At 40.8% G+C, this 19,017-nt stretch overlaps 1 protein-coding gene across 2 annotated transcripts in view; it reads right to left on the reverse strand.

Annotated features, from left to right (window-relative positions):
* Positions 1-19,017, reverse strand: part of ASPH (aspartate beta-hydroxylase) — a 207,742-nt gene that overhangs the window by 122,707 nt on the left and 66,018 nt on the right. For both annotated transcript variants that reach the window (XM_082859064.1, XM_082859063.1), the window contains 8 exons: positions 18,286-18,360; positions 14,248-14,370; positions 10,635-10,667; positions 9,051-9,107; positions 8,514-8,564; positions 6,896-6,928; positions 2,295-2,333; positions 1,696-1,731 (listed from right to left, as the gene is read on the reverse strand). In XM_082859064.1, the coding sequence (XP_082715190.1) occupies positions 1,696-1,731; positions 2,295-2,333; positions 6,896-6,928; positions 8,514-8,564; positions 9,051-9,107; positions 10,635-10,667; positions 14,248-14,370; positions 18,286-18,360 (447 nt within the window). The remainder of the gene's footprint in view (positions 1-1,695; positions 1,732-2,294; positions 2,334-6,895; positions 6,929-8,513; positions 8,565-9,050; positions 9,108-10,634; positions 10,668-14,247; positions 14,371-18,285; positions 18,361-19,017) is intronic.

Below are 19,017 nucleotides of genomic sequence, written 5' to 3' on the forward strand. Positions count from 1 at the left end.
GGCTCATGGGCCCAGCCACTCCACGGCATGTGGGATCTTCCTGGACCAGAGCACGAACCCATGTCCCCTGCATCGGCAGGCAGACTCTCAACCACTGTGCCACCAGGGAAGACCTAATTTCATTCTTTTACATGTAGCTGTCCAGTTTTCCCAGCACCACTTACTGAACAGGCTGTCTTTTCTCCATTGTATATTCTTGCCTCCTTTATCAATCATAAGGTGACCATATGTGTGTGGGTTTATCTCTGGGCTTTCTATCCTGTTCCACTGACCTATATTTCTGTTTTTGTGCCAGTACCATACTGTCTTGATTACTGTAGCTTTGTAGTATAGTCTGAAGTTAGGGAACCTGATTCCTCCAGCTCTGTTTTTCTTTCTCAAGATTGCTTTGGCTATTCGGGGTGTTTTGTGTTTCCATACAAATTGTGAAGTTTTTTGTTCTAGTTCTCTGAAAAATGCCATTGGTAGTTTGATAGGGATTGCATTGAATCTGTAGATTGCTTTGGGTAGTATAGTCATTTTCACAATGTTGATTATTCCAATCCATGAACGTGGTATATCTCTCCATCTGTTTGTATCATCTTTAATTTCTTTCATCAGTGTCTTACAGTTTTCTGCATATAGGTCTTTTGTCTCCTTAGGTAGGTTTATTCCTAGGTATCTTATTCTTTTTGTTGCAATGGAAAATGGGAGTGTTTCCTTAATTTCTCTTTCAGATTTTTCACCATTAGTGTATAGGAATGCAAGAGATTTCTGTGCATTAATTCTGAAAACTGACAATCAGTGGATCATAAATGAATTCTAAGATTAATCTCATGAGCAAAATTCCCCATGACATGTTCCTTGTGAGCACACAGACTCCAGGGTCAACTGCCGGCCCCAATGCTGGATTGAAGACCAGCCCGGCCACTCTAGCTGGAACCTGGGCAGCCACCTGACCTCACCTCAGGCTCTCAGCCCTTCATTTGTAAAGTAAGTACAATGCTATTTGCCCAGGCTCCTCTTCAGTGCCTATGGTGAGAAACAATGGAAACAGTATATGGGAACGAGCTTTGCAAACTGTTATGAACTTCAGAAATCTAAGTTGTGTCAAAGCACCACTATGTAACATATGTAACAGGTTTTATTTTTCTGAAACAAATCCTTCAGGTTCAAAAAAAGGTTTTTCCAGCTGAGTAACAATGTAAAGGACGCAACTATGAACACTGTGGTTCATGTCTCTTTTTGACTTATGGTTTTCTCAGGGTATATGCCCAGTAGTGGGACTGCTGGGTCATACGGTAGTTCTATTTTTAGTTTTTTAAGGAACCTCCATACTGTTTTCCATAGTGGCTGTATCAATTTACACTCCTATCATTTCAACCCACCTCTGCCTATGGATAACTCCTTCTCACAAGACCACCTCCTCCTATTTAGGGTGGCCCTCCTCACCCTAACAAGTTACTTTCTACTATACGATCCTGGTTTTATCTCCATCACTGCACTTCTCATCATCTTTAATGACTTCATCATCTCTTTGGCCACTAGGGTTCCAGCTGCAGTGAAAACAGAATGCCAACTCTCTTATTCACTCTTGCCCTCCTAGCCCCTCAGCACTGTAAAGACAGCAAATAGTAAGGTGTAATAAGTGCTTGTTGAAGAAATGAACATCATTTTAATATAAAAAGTAAAATCATGTCTATAAAATTAACTTACCTTCTAAAATTGTGTTTGAGTCATCTACAGCATTATCTAAAAAAAAGCAAACATGTCTTACATTAACTCATCTTCACTAGGTCCTTAAATGAACATTTCCACTCAGACCTAAATTTGGCTCTTTTTAGATTGGGGCTTCTTATAGAGACACTCACTAGAATATCAACTTTAATTTCTAAATTATATTCAAAGAATACATCAATAGGCTGGCATTATCCCTGCTGACATAAAACTTACACCATAAACAGGGAATAAACATATCAACATGATCCAATTACTTCCTTGGTGACTTGAGAATGTCTTGTATTTCTGACTAAATCTTTTTATTTCACATCTTTATTGGAGTATAAATGCTTTACAATGTTGTGTTAGTTTCTGCTGTATAACAAAGTGAATCAGCTATATGTATACATATATCCCCATATCCCCTCCCTCGTGAGCCTCCCTCCCACATTCCCTATCCCACCCCTCTAGGTGGTCCCCAAGCATTGAGTTGATCTCCCTGTGCTATGGAGCCTTTGTTCCACAAGCTATATTCATTTTCACAAATACAAGGGGAGCTGACTTGCAGGAAACATCTGCTTAGACAAATACCTTACCTGAATTTTCTGTCCCTTCATTTTCCGATGGCTCAAACGCTGCAAAGTACACAGAAAAAATAATCCTTGAGCACCGTGCAACTCCCATTAAAACACAACATTTGCGGTATGGTTCAATGTCTAATTTATCTTTGAACCTCTGGGTCTCAGTCACTGGGAAGCGGCAGGTTACAGAGTAGAGCCAGGAAGAGTTTGGTCTGGAGTAAAACAGGCCTGGTATTCAAATTGCAGGGCAGCCACTTTTAGCCAGAGGAGCAATTATATATGCTTCCTTCTTGTAAAATGGGGAAAATTAAAGTTCCTCCCCAGTCACTTTTTACCTGGATCCAGTAATTTGTTTACCCCAGGGTGATACTGAATTTCACTTTTTTATTTGCTTCGTGACTGTAGTGGAGGCTCTGAGTTACCCGTGGCTCAACCCCCTTTTCACTCTGGGTCCAAGTTTTTACCGGGCAGATTCTCTACTTTGCTTAGGGAGCAATGCTCGGATCTTTCACCTGGGGCAAATGGCCTGCCTCCAGTCCCTGGGAGAGAGAGGGTTGTGCGGGCAGGTCTTAATCCACTACTTTAACCACATTCCAGGCTCATCTCTCTCTGCTCCGCTGCAAAAGAGGCCCTTGTCTCGGCTGTGGTCTCCCCTCATGCCTGGCTGGCTCACTGCTTTCCTAGTCAGCCTGATCCCTATTTTTCCATCTTCCAAAATGCCTGAAAATTTCTGCTACCCTAAGAGCAAACTGTGTTGTTTTTCTAGCATGGTTACAAATATATTCTCCTTGTTCATTTAATAAAGAAAAAAATTTGAACATCTACTGTGTTTCAGATATTATTACTAGTGCTCGGGTAGAGCAAGGTATAATTTTTAACAGATCATTTTCTATCCTTTTGGTGGCATTTGGAAGACAAAGGAGCAGTGAATGTTTGCTCACTCTGTCACCCTGAACGGTGCCATTTAATATGCTCAAGTCTATCAACTGAAAAACAAACAAACAAGTCTTTTCTTTTTGTTGTTACTTTAATTTTATTCATTTATTTATTATGTCCTTTATTTTTTATTGAAGTATAATTGATTTACAGTGTTTCAGATGGATAGCAAAGTGATTCAGTTATACGTGTGTGTGTGTATTCTTTTTCAGATTCTTCTCCATCATAGGTTCTCCCTGTCCTCTCCTTCCTCCATTTCACAATCTAATTTCTTCAGAGTCATTTGCACATGCTGTCTCCTCACTTCCTCTCCTCAACCCACTCCAGTCTGTCTTCCGGCCCTGATCACATCCCTGAAAATACTCCCCTAAGACCTCCCACGAGCACTCATTTAACCCAATGGACACTTCCTGCCTTTACTGTATCAGGTCTCCTAGCAGCTCCTTGTCCTTGGACTCCAATGTGACCATACTCTCCTTTGAGTCTTTCCTTTCTCCTTCTCAACCTTCATCACATCACCTTTTTCTTACCAGGCATTAAATGTTGCTTTTTGTCAAAGTCCAGCCATAGATCCTCCTCTGTTCCTGCTCTCTCCTCTCTCCTTCAATGATCTCAGCCTTTGGCTTCAATCACAATGCACATTCTGATGATTCTCAAACTCAACTACGAATAGACCTCTGAGATCCAAACACCAACCATCGGCTAACTGGTATCCCCCCTTGGATGGCTCAACAGGCACTATCAGGGTGTATAGATTGTACTCGTGACCTTCTGGCCCCAAGCCTGTTTTCCAGTCTCACCGTTTTAGGAAAAAGCACCCCATCCACCGGGTGCATAAGCACAACAGTGGATGTGGTTCCCGACACCTTGCTCTCTCTCCCCAGCTACACTTGCACATCCATCCCCGCCAACTTTATCTTCTACTTCTCCCCTTTGTCCACTTCCATGCACCTTCACTGCCACCACCCCAGTTTAAAACCACTATCATCTCTGTCCAACTTCTGTCCACTGCAAACAGTTCTTGCCAGGGTTACCGGTGAGGCCTCCATAGCACGAGATCCAAGGCAGGCCTTCAGTGCTCACTTGGGTGGGTCCTCAGCAGCCCAGGACACGGCTGAACACCCCTTTCTTAAAACTCATCTCCTCCGATGCCTCGTTTGGCAGAGATGTGACTCAGTGAACATCAAGTTTGGATAACTGCAGTAACCTAACTGGTCTCCCCACATCTACAAATTTTTTTTTTTTTTAAGCCACGTGGCGCAGCTTGCGTAATTCTTAGCTTCCCTGCAGTGGAAGTGTGGAATCCTAACCATTGGACCACCAAGCAATTCCCTCCCCACATCTACTCTTGTCTCTCCAATCTATTTGCTACGTTTTAGACAGATCAATCCTTACAAAATGCACTGCCCTAGAACAGCGTTCCAAGGTGGAGATGAACGCCCTTGACCTCTGGACCCAGACCATCTCACAATCTCAGCCCCAGTCTCTCTGATGCTCAGCACTCCAGACACATCTTCCCATCAGCAGCTTCATTCTACGTTCCAGCATCCTTTCCCCTGGCCTTGTCAATTGTTCTACTCTTCAGCTCATACTTCAGCCTTCCCTGGTCCACAAACTAGGTAGGGCCACTTTATACTCTTGTTGTACACTATACTCATTACCAGTACTTAATGTAATTGTAACTGAATACTAAACTAAAATGATTTGTATAATTTCTACCCCGCTGCTAAAATACACAGTCCATGAGAATATGAGCCATGTGTGTTCTTCACTGGAACTGCCCCAGTGTCCTACATTTTGGACACAGGCTACATGATACATATGTAGTATATGTAGTGTATGAATAAACAAATCAATTAGATGGTTAAGACTGCACTGTCATTTGCCAGGTGTTTCCAATGTAGGCTTAATGCTTTCCAGGACATTTTTTATGTGGAAAGCTGGTTCCCTCTACAGCCTTAACAAGCTTTATGTTTTCCAGGTCCTAGAATTTGGAACGTTTAATACAGAATATATTCTGTTCTCCGACTGAAAAACGGTTTTCTTTTCACCCGACTTACAGCTTTATGTGTGTGTGTGTGTGTGTGTGTGTGTGTGTGTGTGTGTATAATACACATATATTTGGTCACTTGGTTTCCCTATCTGGGTTCCTGAACTGCACAATGGTATCTTTTCAGCACATAATGAAGAATCCTTTGTTCTCTTAGATCTATTTGATTTGAAAAAGTTTATGTTCTATAACAAGGTAATTCAAAATATCTCATCAAAACTTGATGACCCCTCAGGTCATATTTTTACCCTGTTAACATTTTAAATTATATTTATTATGACATTCTTCCTATGAAAATACCTTTACTTTCACAACATCTTTTTTAGCATTTTATCTAATTTTACACTTCTTGCAAATTTGATTTTAAAATTCTCTAGATCTAGTCTGCAACTTGCATTCCAAACATGTTCTTTCCAGCATATTTAGAAAAACACCACAGTGACTGGCAGAAATTAGAAAACTATCTCAAATCCCACATCTACATGCAACTTCTAAATTCCAAATTCCTATTTTCTCCTTCAAATTCAAAATTGAAAAAAAAAAAATCTAAATTCAATTGTAGTGGCCAAGTTATAAAAAAAATATATTAGTCCCTAGAGATAGACTGCAGGATTCTTCCAATGGGATCCTTCATATCCCATTAGGAACAGCCACTGTGGATGGTGATCTTGGTAGGGTCTAAAATTTTAAAATCACATGATTAATAAATCAGCATCTTAGATCTACATGCAGCCCTTCCTAATTTTCTTCACTTGAGATTCACCAACTGACATGAGACCACAAATGTTTTGGAAGTAGAGACTCTATATTATTCATAACTGAATGTCAAGCCCTAAAACCATCCAGCACATAGGAAGTCCTCCATATCTGACTCAAGCACTACACATTTCTTCATCCTTCTTGTTTCACAGACAGTTATACCCAATGGGCTTCTTTCCTTCTACAGAGTCATCTTTGAAGATATAAGAATAAAAACGATCCACCATTGGTATTTTATCATTTCTTAGTCATGTGGACTTATGCAAAATTACTTACATTCTCTGAACCCTACTTCTTTCATCTGGGAAGTAGTGAATACATAATCTACTTCACGGAGTTTAATAAAACAGCATGAGAAGTGCTGGGGCAACAAGAGGAGCTACAACTGTCTAAATCAGAATCTGATGCCAGAACTGTTTTCTTTATGCTGCCTTGAAGCCCGGAATGAAGTTCTGCTACACCTTTCTCCATGCTGGCAGATCAGTCATCTTCATTCAACTAAAATTAATCTGCAGAAGCAGCTAGAGTAGTTAAACTCTGACTAAAGTAGTCCTTCAAGCATGGGACTTATTTTTCATTAAAAGAGAGCTATGATTATAAAGTAATGAGATGTGTTTTCTTGAATAATTTGTAACCACTTCCTAAGGCACCTTGCAAAGAATTTAAGAAACAATTTAGGCAATGGCAGAACCACTGGAATAGGTAGACAATCTCCCCAGGTAAACTCTTTGAGAACTACCCATTCATTTGGATCTTTTAAGTTATGGTATAATATTTATAGCTAAAATAACTACTCTCCATACGTCACAGTCAAACTCTGAGTAGATTTTAAAACAAGTAGGTAACTTAAGGTCAAGAAGCATTTTCAGACCTTGCTCATCATACTCTTGGTAGGTGATGTCATCTGCGAAAAAGAGAGTAAAACCAAAATAAGTATCAGTTGTTTAATAAGTATTGCTTATTACAATATTACTTGAGTCATTCTGTGTAATTGCTTAGCTAAAAAACACAACTTAATCTCAAATACAGAATTCTGTTCCTTTAAATATTAATGTTTGCACAATCAGTGAGAAATGCCTCTGGCCAAAAAACAAGAGGAAAGGGCAGGTAAATTATTTTCATAAAATTTCCTCAGATTGGCAGGGGGACCTTCAAGATGGCGGAGTAGGGCTTCCCTGGTGGCGCAGTGGTTGAGAGTCCGCCTGCTGATGCAGGGGACGCAGGTTCGTGCCCCGGTCTGGGAAGATCCCACATGCCGCGGAGCGGCTGGGCCCGTGAGCCATGGCCGCTGAGCCTGCGCGTCCGGAGCCTGTACTCCGCAACGGGAGAGGCCACAACAGTGAGAGGCCTGCATACCGCAAAAAAAAAAAGCCTACAAACAATAAATGCTGGAGAGGGTGTGGAGAAAAGGGAACCGTCTTGCACTGTTGGTGGGAATGTAAATTGATACAGCCACTATGGAGAGCAGTATGGAGGTTCCTTAAAAAACTAAAAATAGAACTACCATACGACCCAGCAATCCCACTACTGGGCATATACCCTGAGAGAACCATAATTCAAAAAGAGTAATGTACCACAATGTTCATTGCAGCTCTATTTACAATAGCCAGGACATGGAAGCAACCTAAGTGTCCATCGACAAATGAATGGATAAAGAAGATGTGTCATATATATACAATGCAGTATTACTCAGCCATAAAAAGAAATGAAATTGAGTTATTTGTAGTGAGGTGGATGGACCTAGAGACTGTCAAACAGAGTGAAGTAAGTCAGAAAGAGAAAAACAAATACCATATGCTAACATATATATATGGAACCTAAAAAAAAAAAAAAAAGGTTCTGAAGAACCTATGGGCAGGACAGGAATACAGACATAGAGAATGGACTTGAGGACATGGGGAGGGGGAAGGGTAAGCTGGGACAAAGTGAGAGAGTGGCATGGACATATATACACTACCAAATATAAAATAGATAGCTAGTGGGAAGCAGCCGCATAGCACAGGGAGATCAGCTCGGTGCTTTGTGACCACCTAGAGGGGTGGGATAGGGAGGGTGGGAGAGAGACAGAAGAGGGAGGGGATATATGTATATGTATAGCTGATTCACTTTGTTATAAAGCAGAACCTAACACAGCACTGTAAAGGAATTACACCCCCATAGAGTCGTTAAAAAATAAAATAAAATAAAATAAAATAAAACTGAGGCATTGTTGTCAAAAACAAAAAAAATTCCTCAGATTGGCATAAAGCAAGACATTCAAAAGAAACATTAGGAATTAATATCCTCTTCTGTTGTGAGGTGGTGGTAGATGAGATGAAATATGAAAACTGATATTCTTTGAATAATCTAATTTTGTTGCAAAGCAGAAAGTCTTGTATTAGGTGTTAAAATTATGTCTTTCACCCATCAAAAGAAAAGTCACCAGGTTAACAGAGCATTGCAGGCATAGAGCTGGAAGTATGTTTAATAGCTAATGAAAATGTCCATACCTGCTTGTTGATACATTCTTCCAGCATCATCTACCACTGGTTCACTGGAATCTAAAAAGTAAAAACATACATTTTTGACAAACCTGAACAAACCAAACACACTGCTAGACACTATTCTAAAATATTTACAAATTAATTCTAGACCTCACAAATGTGTAAGATAGACAGTATTATCATTATTTAATAAAATTTAGGCTGAATAACATTCCATAATTTTCTCTCCAGTCACAAAGATAGGAAGGAGCAGGGTTTGTACCCAGTTTGGCTCTACTAAATCATACTGCCTCATTCATTTTCCAAATATTCTTTCCAGTATCCTCTCTACAAAGATCAAAATCCCAACAGTGGTCTGAAAAACACATCCCCTTTTCCCCCATTTCTTCATGTAATATTAAACTATATTCAGAAATGTATATATGGGCAGCCAAAAATGACTGAGTATTATAAAGAGATTTCTATGTTGTATCAGAGTGAATCATTAACCTTGGTTGAAAATGACCTTGGCCACTGCCTCAAACAGAAACATATATCACGAACCTGGATTTTCCTGTTCATATATTATGTCTTCCATATCCTGACTGTAGGCTGGTGAAGCTATAAATTAGGAAACAATTAGGAAATTACAAATATGTCTCAGAAAAGGATTACACAAGCACAATTTCTAGTAAAGAGAGAAATCAAATCAAAATGATGCTCAAACTTACGTTCATTCATGAAACAAACAGGTACTAACTGTGCTAAATGCCAAATACAAAGGTAAATAAGAAAGTCTCCATCATCAGTGTAATTGAACCACAAAATCGTGGCGCTATATTCTCATTTAGCTTATGCAAATTCAACTATATTCACAAAACAAAAAGTGAGGCAGAGACACAGAGAGAGCAGTGCAGGGGAACCCTCCTCCCAGGCACCCAGCAGGCACTAGCCTGAGTGAGCCTGAGCGAGGACACACATCCCCAGCCCGTAACTTGGACTCAACACCTGAGTAGCCCCAGACTGCAATGTAATTCTAGTGTTTACAGATGCCTATTGTTGAAATAATATAGGTCCTAAATGCCAGCCAACAATATCCTGTGGTCCTTAAGCACAGAAAGAGGGATCTATTCCAACACTGGAAGAAAAACCGGCCAACAACACAGGCTTATGGGAAGATGGTGTGTCCATCTCCAGTGTTGTCATACCTTCTGGGGACACGTGACATGTGACAATACACAATTTTGACCATTCACTCACTTGCTAATTTAAGACTACAAAACATGCAATTATATAGTATCTTTTTTTTTCTTTTTTTAAATTAACTTTATTGGAGTAGAGTTGATTTATAGTTCAGGTTCTTCCGTAACATCTTATGAAAAAACCCAAACGAACTTTTTGGCCAACCCAATACAATGTTGTGTTAGTTTCTGCTGTACAGCAAAGTGAATCAGTTATACGTATACATATATCCACTCTTTTTTTTAGATTCTTTCCCCATATAGGTCATTACAGAGTATTGAGTAGAGTTCCCTGTGCTATACAGTAGGATCTTATTAGTTACTACTTTGTATAGAGTAGTGTATCTTTTGTTCTCTTACCTTTCTATTTTTTTCCTATTTTATTTATTTATTTATTTTTACTGACGTATAGCTGGTTTACAATGTTGTGTTAATTTCTGCTGTACAGCAAAGTGATTCAGTTATACATATATACATTCTTTTTTGTATTCTTTTCCACTATGGTTTATCACAGGATATTGAATATAGTTCCCTGTGCTCTACAGTAGGACCTTGTTCTTTATCCATCCTATATATACTAGTTTGCATCTGCTAATCCCAAACTCCCACATTATCTTTTGACCTAATAATCCCACTACTGGGAATTTATCCTCAGGAAGTAGACTTTCAAAAGCACAAAAACTATATTCATATATGTATGTGTGTGTGTGTGTGTGTGTATGCACATACATACATATACACACATATATAAACCTGTGATATAATATGTATTATATAATAATTATGTATTGTGATATTTGATATAAAATATATTAAAATTAATAATGTTATCTCTTTATCATGATGCTCTTTTACAGGAAAAGACTCATTCTAAGCAAAAAATAATAGTATTAAATTAAAATCTCACCTGTCTCTTCTACATGGTAGCTATCTTCAGTTACTGAAAAACATAACATTAAATAAATATTGTTACTTTCATAAAATGGTATGTTTATATATTGTATATGTATATTCTGAATGTTTATCATTGATTTTACTTTGAAAGCAAATAACTATTAAAATAAAACATGAAAATATCAATTAAATGTCTGCTAAACACTTTATCTTTCACTAGAACTATGCTTAGAAACGTCTCACACATTCTCTTATATGATCCACTTAACAACCCCACAAGGTTGACAAATACTATAACGTGGGATAAAGAGGGAGAAAAATTTAGACAGAGTAACACCGTGGTGACAAAGCTATGTCCCCATCACATTCCACTGTGCTGTTCTATTTTCTAGACACTCCTGCCATTTTCTAGCACAAAAGCACATTGTCTCCACAGGAGAACACAAAGGAAGAACCCAGAGCCTTTATATGTTTGGGGAGCTAAAAGGTAAATGGGTTGATACCTTCACCCACATACCGCTGATGGCAAAGTGCTGCTGCTCATGTGACCCTTGTTATTTAACAGCCACATGGAGTGTAAATATTTTTAACTTCTGAAGACTTTTTTTTTTTAATTTATTTTTTGGCTGCATTGGATCTTTGTTGCTGCACGCGGGCTTCCCCTAGTTGCGGCGAGCAGGGGCTACTCATTGCGGTGGCTTCTCTTGTTGCGGAGCACGGGCTCTAGGCATGCAGGTTTCAGTAGTTGTGGCTCGTGGGCTCAGTAGTTGTGCTCGCGGGCTCTAGAGCGCAGCCTCAGTAGTTGTGGCACACGGGCTTAGTTGCTTCACGGCACGCCGGATCCTCCCGGACCAGGGCTCAAACCCATGTCCCCTGCACTGGCAGGCGGATTCTTAACCACTGCACCACCAGGGAAGTCCTAATTTCTGAAGACTTTTAACAAGCAACTTTTATGTTCAAACTGAATCTATGTCCCAATTAAAAATTAGGTCAGAAAATAAGGTTTCTTCAATTTATGAACTTTTTAGAAGTGTTTCTTCCTACTCCCAGTCTATAACTCCTAGCCTCAAAAATATCAAATGCCTTATGTTTCAGATTCTTTGAGGGTCTTAACTGAAATTTTTTGTGTAAGCAGCATCTAGGACACCAAAATTCTGAGCAACTGTCAATCTTCCTGAGCTATCCTGGCTGAAGATGGGAAACAGCAAGAGATTCCAGGGAACTGTGGAAATCATTTCATCAGCATTCGTACTCAGAACTTAGAAAAGTTTTTCCCATAGAAATCATGATATGCATGATAACTAAAGGCCTAAAGTTCAAAAGCTAGTCTGTAAATGCCTATTTTCTTTTTTTTTTTTTTTTGCGGTACGCGGGCCTCTCACTGTTGTGGCCTCTCCCGTTGCAGAGCACAGGCTCCGGACGCGCAGGCTCAGCGGCCATGGCTCACGGGCCCAGCCGCTCCGCGGCATGTGGGATCCTCCCGGACCAGGGCACGAACCCGCGTCCCCTGCATCGGCAGGCGGACTCTCAACCACTGCGCCACCAGGGAAGCCCTGTAAATGCCTATTTTCAATGCACAATCGAACTGGAATCAAACACAAGTTCAAAAGCATTTTGAACTTACATTTTCTCCCCCAAATTATGCATTATATACAATTCTGTAGGTTCGTATGGAAACCAAACCATCTCTTTTAATGTTATTTCTATGGAAAAGTGCATTTTCTCAACAACAGGCATCAATATAAACTTTTGGAAATACATTCATTCATAAATTAGGAGCTGTTTGCTTCTCAAGTAGTTCCCCAATATATTAGATATTGTGAGAAGTAGACATACTTAACATTTCCATAATGCTTATGCTTTAAAATAGTCCTTGCAACCATTTACCAACTGCATCTTCTGAGGCTACCTGACCTCTCAATTCTTACGTGGCCGGGACGAGTCCTGTGTGTTCTGCCTGATTCCCGCTGGCTCTGAGCACAAGCCTTAACCCGTGCAGACACAGCAGAGCAGGAAGTGAGGGGAGGCCCAGGAGGCAGGAAACAGCTGAACCATACCTGGGCTCAACGCTGGCAGCAATTATGTATCCCCTGGAGAGCTTTTATAATCGTCCATTTTGGGGGCACCGTACCCCAAACACTCTGATTCACTTTGATCAGGGTGGGTCACCGGAATTCTTTTCAAAGCTCCCCAGGGGATACTAAAATGCAGCCAGGATCTGAAGTGGTGTGGTGGGATACCAGCCCATCTTAGTGGATCATGTTCATAAGAGGTTGTCTCTCTGAATCCACGACCCTATGGCTCCAGACCTTCCTACCTGGACTAGCGCTGCGGATCCGATCTACCGCCTGTTTCTTACCATTCTGTCTGGCTCTCTGAACTCAACTTAGGCTGAGCTAACCCTTGAACCCTACCAGGCACCTCCAGTCTAGACCCTTGGTGGCCGGTGGTGCTGTGTTGTTACACGGGTCCTACAGACTCTGACGATTACTACACAGCGGGGTGCGTCATGTAACTGTTCACTTTGTGTTGGTGCCACGAACCACTCCCCCTGGTTTCAGCATAGGCTTGTTTTCCTGTATCACTCCTTAGAAATACAACATCCCTCTTAAATAAACAAGGTTCCCTTAGTACTCATTTTAAGTATAAAATGATATCATTTATATATTTTAAATAAAATGACAAAAATCAGTCAGAGTACAAAACTTGTGGCTTAAAACCACTAAGGTTTTAAAGGACTACTTTAAGAAAAGAGTACAGAGAATAGATACCACAAGAACAAAGCATGTGGACTTAACTCAGCAGGGCTCCAAATAATCATGGTAGCCTCACATTAAAGCAGAGCAGAGCAATAAGTATACGAATAAAAACTCTTCTATATGTCAGTAGTGAATAGCAATAATTCTGACTTGCCTATTGCAAATAATACAAAGTAAACTACTCAACTGATATTTAAATAACCAGCATTTAATTTAAAATATTGATATACACAGATGTCAGCAAACTGTGGTCCATATGTAGTCTACATTGGGCCTGCCTCCGGACTTTCTAATTAAAATTTGACTGGAACACGGCTACACTTATCCAATTAGGCATTGTCCAGGGCTGCTTTTGCACCGTGGTAGCAGAGATGAGTAGTTGGGACAGAGGTTGCATGGTCCGCAAAGCCTAAGATATTGACCGGCCGGCCGTTGACAGAAAAAGTTTGCCAATGCCTAGGCTATGAACTGTATTCTACCCACTGTAGTAATAGAGTTTATTTTAGAACAAGAGCCTGTGATAGATTATCAAGGTCAATATTTCATCAGTTGTTTGAATTTCTTACAACAAATGGTACTCTAGGAAGGAGAGTACAGTAAAAGTAAATGTGCTGAAGGATTTCACTTACATCCTGTAAGAAATGTATATATCCTTAGAATTTCCCCTAACGTACTTTGAGTTAAAAAATTGGGATATCTATTTATTTTAGGGAAAAGACTGATTTTAACTGAAGTTTTCAACTTAAAAAAAAAAAACTTTAGATAAAAGCTAAATATTGGTTTTAAAGGTGTTTAAGAAAACTTCAATAATCGTAATTACAAATTACCTATTGTGTTTTATTCTGAAACCAAAAAATTGTGTTCTACCTTCATGCACTGCTCCAGTCCCCACAGGTTCATATCTGTCATCTGTATCACTTTCTGCAAAGATACCGTCTTCGGGCTGCAGTTCTCCTGCTGGTCCATCCTGTTCTTGGTGCAGGTCCTCTCCTTGAACAATGATAATGAACAAAGTGACACAGGTCTATAGCAAGGGCCCCAGGCAGCAGCCCACACAGACACAGACGCCCCAACTGAAAGGCTGCCACATACCCACTTCAGCTGCTCGGCATGCCCCGCCCCTTTTCTGGGCCACTGCACATGCTGAAACTGTCCTCTCTCTGGCTAAGGGCTAGCGCACCCGAAGGGGTAACAGGTCTTCTCTCACTAGAACATAAACTCACCAAGGACAGGGACCTCACATATTTTGGTGACTAAGTATGCCCAGCCCCTGGGGCCATGACTAGCCATAGGAAGTTCTCAATACGTATTTAGTAAGTGAATAAATGAATTCAGAATTCTTACTATATTTGCCTCTTCAGTTATCACTAGGTCAGAGGAAAGGTCACCTTGCGAACTTCCACTGAGAACTGACGTAAAATTCCACGTAACAATCTGAAGTAACTCTCTGCAAATATTCTATTACAAAGAACATCAGGCCACCAGCTAAACCGTATGCCCGGTCATCCGCATTGGTTCAGCTGCATTACACTTTGCTTCTAAAGGTTCCTACGTTTAGCCTTTAAGTTATGCTAAGATGCTCATTTTCTCTTCTGAGACTTTCACGATACACTGAACCATTCTGCTTCTCTTGTGTAGACGTTGGACATGCTGCATGACTCCACTGCCACATGGGTTAGCTTGTCATCACGGTGTAAGACGTTCTCCCAGTAGTAACTTGCCATGGCCTCGAGTAGAGGATGCTCTGGATGTAGCCCTTAAACGAGAGAACTCAAGGGAACCAGACTCAGGTGTGCAGTGCAGTATTGCTCTAGGAGCATGCGATCTGGAATATCTGACTCCAGATCCAGGTCTGTCCCTAGACCAGCTGTGTGACCCTGGGAGAGTTACTTAATGACTCTGTGCCTAAGATTTCTCTTCCATAAAAAAGAAACAATAAGAGTACCTACTCACAGCATTGTTGTGAGGACTGAAGCACTTAGAAAAAAGCCTGGCCCATAATAAGTATTTAGGTTTTATTGTTGCTGTGCTGCTTCTGCTGTCGTTAATATTTTTACCATCATCATCCCAGTAATAACAATACTACTACTTCTACTGCTACGGAGCTACCCCACACACACACTGCAGGACAGAGTCCTTGGTCACTTTACTTCTGGTGTGGCCCAGTGATGTTCTCAGGTGTTGCTGGACTATTAGGCCCTTTTCTGTCGGTACCTTTTGTCTTCTGTCTTCTCATCACAGCCTGCTATCTTGTTTCTCCTCATTTGAGATTTTCTGCTTCTCAGCAAACCAATCACCAATTCTTCCTGTCACTAACCGTACAACTCTTTTTCTTCTTTTCTTCTTGCCATGTTCCTTTTCCCTTACTCTCATTTACTCAGTCTAATTTTACAGTTTTTATGTGAGTGGGACTGAGCTCTTTCAGCCATCTACTCAATGGAAGCCCCTGCTCTCATAGGGAGACCAACTGAGCACCGTACACTGTCTGTGAGTCTCCACGGCCCAGGGACAGCCTGCTGTGAGGAAAACAGTCTGCTGAGAGTTTGCAAGACCTCACCGGAGGCACTGCCATGCCTTCCTGCAGCTGCTGCACCAACCCTATGAGATAGCAATTATCCCACTTTGAAGTATGAGAGGCTTGAAGAACTTGACTAAAGCCACACAGCTTATAAATGCAACTGCAGGACCCAAACCTGACAGTGAGATACAGAATAACAGGGACAGAGAGTCTACTCTAGAGATGGTGTCAGGGAGGCCAAGTTTGGTCTGATAAGATGTGAAGACTGGAACACACACACGCACACACTAACAGAAGGGAGAGCAAGTTAAGGGCCCCACGGTAGGGACAGGTCTGGCAATGACCAAGAAAAAAGGGAAGGCCAGGTGAGCTAGAGAAAAGTGACCAAGGGGAGAGAGACCAGGCCCAGACAAGGCACAGTGGGCTCGGCCACATCAAACGGGGGGTGCAGAGGAGCAAAGATGGAAACAGGGGCCCAAGTGGATGGGAAGAGGGGATGGTGGTAGCTGACACACGGCAGAAGTCAAAATACGTTTTGGAGGCAAAGCTGAAGGGATTGGCTGATGGATTACATATGAGGGGAGAAGAGGAGAGGGAAATCAAGGAAAACTCCCAGGATGCTAGCTTAAGCAACTAAGTGGATAGGGAGACCATTAACTAAAGACTAGAATAAGAGTAAAACATTGTTGCAGGTGAGCAGGCGAGCTGTGAGATGGAAAGGAATCACGAATTCAGTTTTAGGAACATTTTAAGTCTGAGATACCCATAAAACATACAAATGGAGATAAGAATATGCAGTTAGACAATCCAGGAGCTTAGATGAGCGATGAGGGCCGTAGATATACATTCAGAAGCAATATTTAATATTTAAATAATATTTAAAGTCATGGCCTGTGATTTTCTAAGGAGAAAGTCTTGATAAAGAAGAGGTCCAAGGAACACAATCCAATGCTAGCCTGGCTTCCTCTCTCCTGTCTGGCATCCTGCACCCACCCACCTAAATGTCTACCACATCCTTCACTTCCTTCTTCCCCTACCTTGGGAACCTTTGGTGAAATTTAGTTTGACCAACCATCTCGACTCACTTGGGTCACGGGTACCACCTCCCATCTGATCTCCCAGCTGACATCTCCTTCACCTTATTTTTCACACTGACAGAATACACAACACTCCTTCCCACCCTCCAATGGTTCCAACTCCTCTTAGAATCAAGTAAAAACACCCTTCCCTTCATCTCTCCACCTCACTTCAGACCCTTTTGACCTCTGGACTTTCACACGTGCCATGCCCTTTGCTTAAACATTACTCTTTACTCATAGCATTTGCCTGGCAAAGCACTACACCATTCTCCAGCTCCTAAATCAGTATGTCATTTTCCCCAGGAAGCCTCTGCTAACCCCACATAGCATCACGTGTTTCACCATCACAGCACTTACCTCAACATATTGAAATCAATCATGTATTGAGATTGCATCATCCTTGTGTTAGGTTAAAATAAAAAATAAAAAAAGGATATAGGAAGGGAAAGCCTGCGTTTGCTTATACAGGCAGATATGCTCAGCTGAAGTAGCTTTTCTAGCTGAGAAGAAACTGGTAATAAAAGGACACAGGCTCCTAGCCTCCTAGCAGCCCAGGGCAAAAACCTACAACGCAGCCAAAGCTGGTCTCCCCAAAGGAGCACAGATGGAGCTGGATGGGATGCTTTACATTTAACCCCCAAATACCTAAGACTGAGTAAGATACTTTAGCTGGCCTGCAAAAGCCCAAGTTAAATGACAGGGAATTCTGTCTGTTTTTAAGAAACATCATTTTTTTCCTCTAGGACTACCTTCAGCTCACACCAAACCACTGGAAGTATCAGGACACCACGTGTTCTGCCCTCTTCAAAATCCTTGTTACATTTTGGGGTTAGATTCTGTGCTTTTATCAACAGATGCTTCAAGAAACAGTCTTATAAAATCTTAAAAACACTGGTTTCTATAGTATCATTTCATATTCTCTGTACAGAACTTAACATAAGAAACTTTTTAGACTTAAAGTTTCCCCTTTTTGGCTTTGGCGGCCACCCAAGCATTCAGTATAATTTGAGGGCTGAAGACAGCTCCAGGAGAGCCCACTACAGCTCGCTTGGTTCTGTTCTATTCCCCTCCTCCCGGATGCTGAGGTATTTGTTCTTGATGTTTCACTGGTCTCTGTTTGCTTATTCTCTTAACAATAAAATGGGGTAAAATAAAATGAGTGTAGTGTTATTTTAGAAATCCTTGTCCTCCAGTAGCTTTTTTAAAAGCCCACTTAACTATTATTTAAAGTTCAAAATAATGTCCAAGTCATTTAAGGTAATTAACCATTATTTTAGTAATGCATGAAACATAGATTTTAATTCATACCATGTTCTGCGTATACCGTTTCATCAAGAAGTGACTGAACTTGTTCTTGTACTTCATCCTCAATATTCTGAAGCCCTAAAATAATTAAAACATAACTAAGTAGAAAAAATCTAGACATTAATGTAGAACATGAGATATGGCCTCCACATATACACATTAAAATGAATACATTGGACTAATCAACTGTGTACCCTTTTCCGATCAGCTTAGCCCGTTTTTTATGTTGGCAAATAGGGTAGATATTTAAAGTTGGGTTTGACAGCAGATATAAATGCTAAACAACTTCATAAGATTTTAAAACACAGGAAACTAACTCGGGTTCGGATTTCTCTTTAAAAAAACAAACCTCACTCAGAGCAAAATTATTTCAGTTTCTAGTTAACAAAATTCACACTAACGATAGAAAAAGCAAATGGGAAGGGCAAAGCTTTCAGAAAAGGAAGTACTGGGAAATAAAGATAAAATGTGGAGGAAGAGGTCAATAAAATTAAAGTACATGGTCAACCACTGTCTTTCCCAATAGTCAGGAGAAAGGGCTCCCTGGCTGGTATGAGGGCTGGGATGGTTGGCTGCCCGCTCCCAGATGGTGTCAGGAAGCGTGAGTAGAAGACCTTACAAGACAATCCTCTCAGCATTGGAGAACCTCATCTGACAGTCACATCTGTCATAATGTAAATTACAGACGTGAACAACATTAGTAATGACATTGCAACTACACTGTGGTGCTTAGCG

This window comes from Leucopleurus acutus (genome assembly GCF_964270905.1).
Source record: "Leucopleurus acutus genome assembly, chromosome: 17".
NCBI classification, from domain to species: domain Eukaryota; kingdom Metazoa; phylum Chordata; class Mammalia; order Artiodactyla; family Delphinidae; genus Leucopleurus; species Leucopleurus acutus.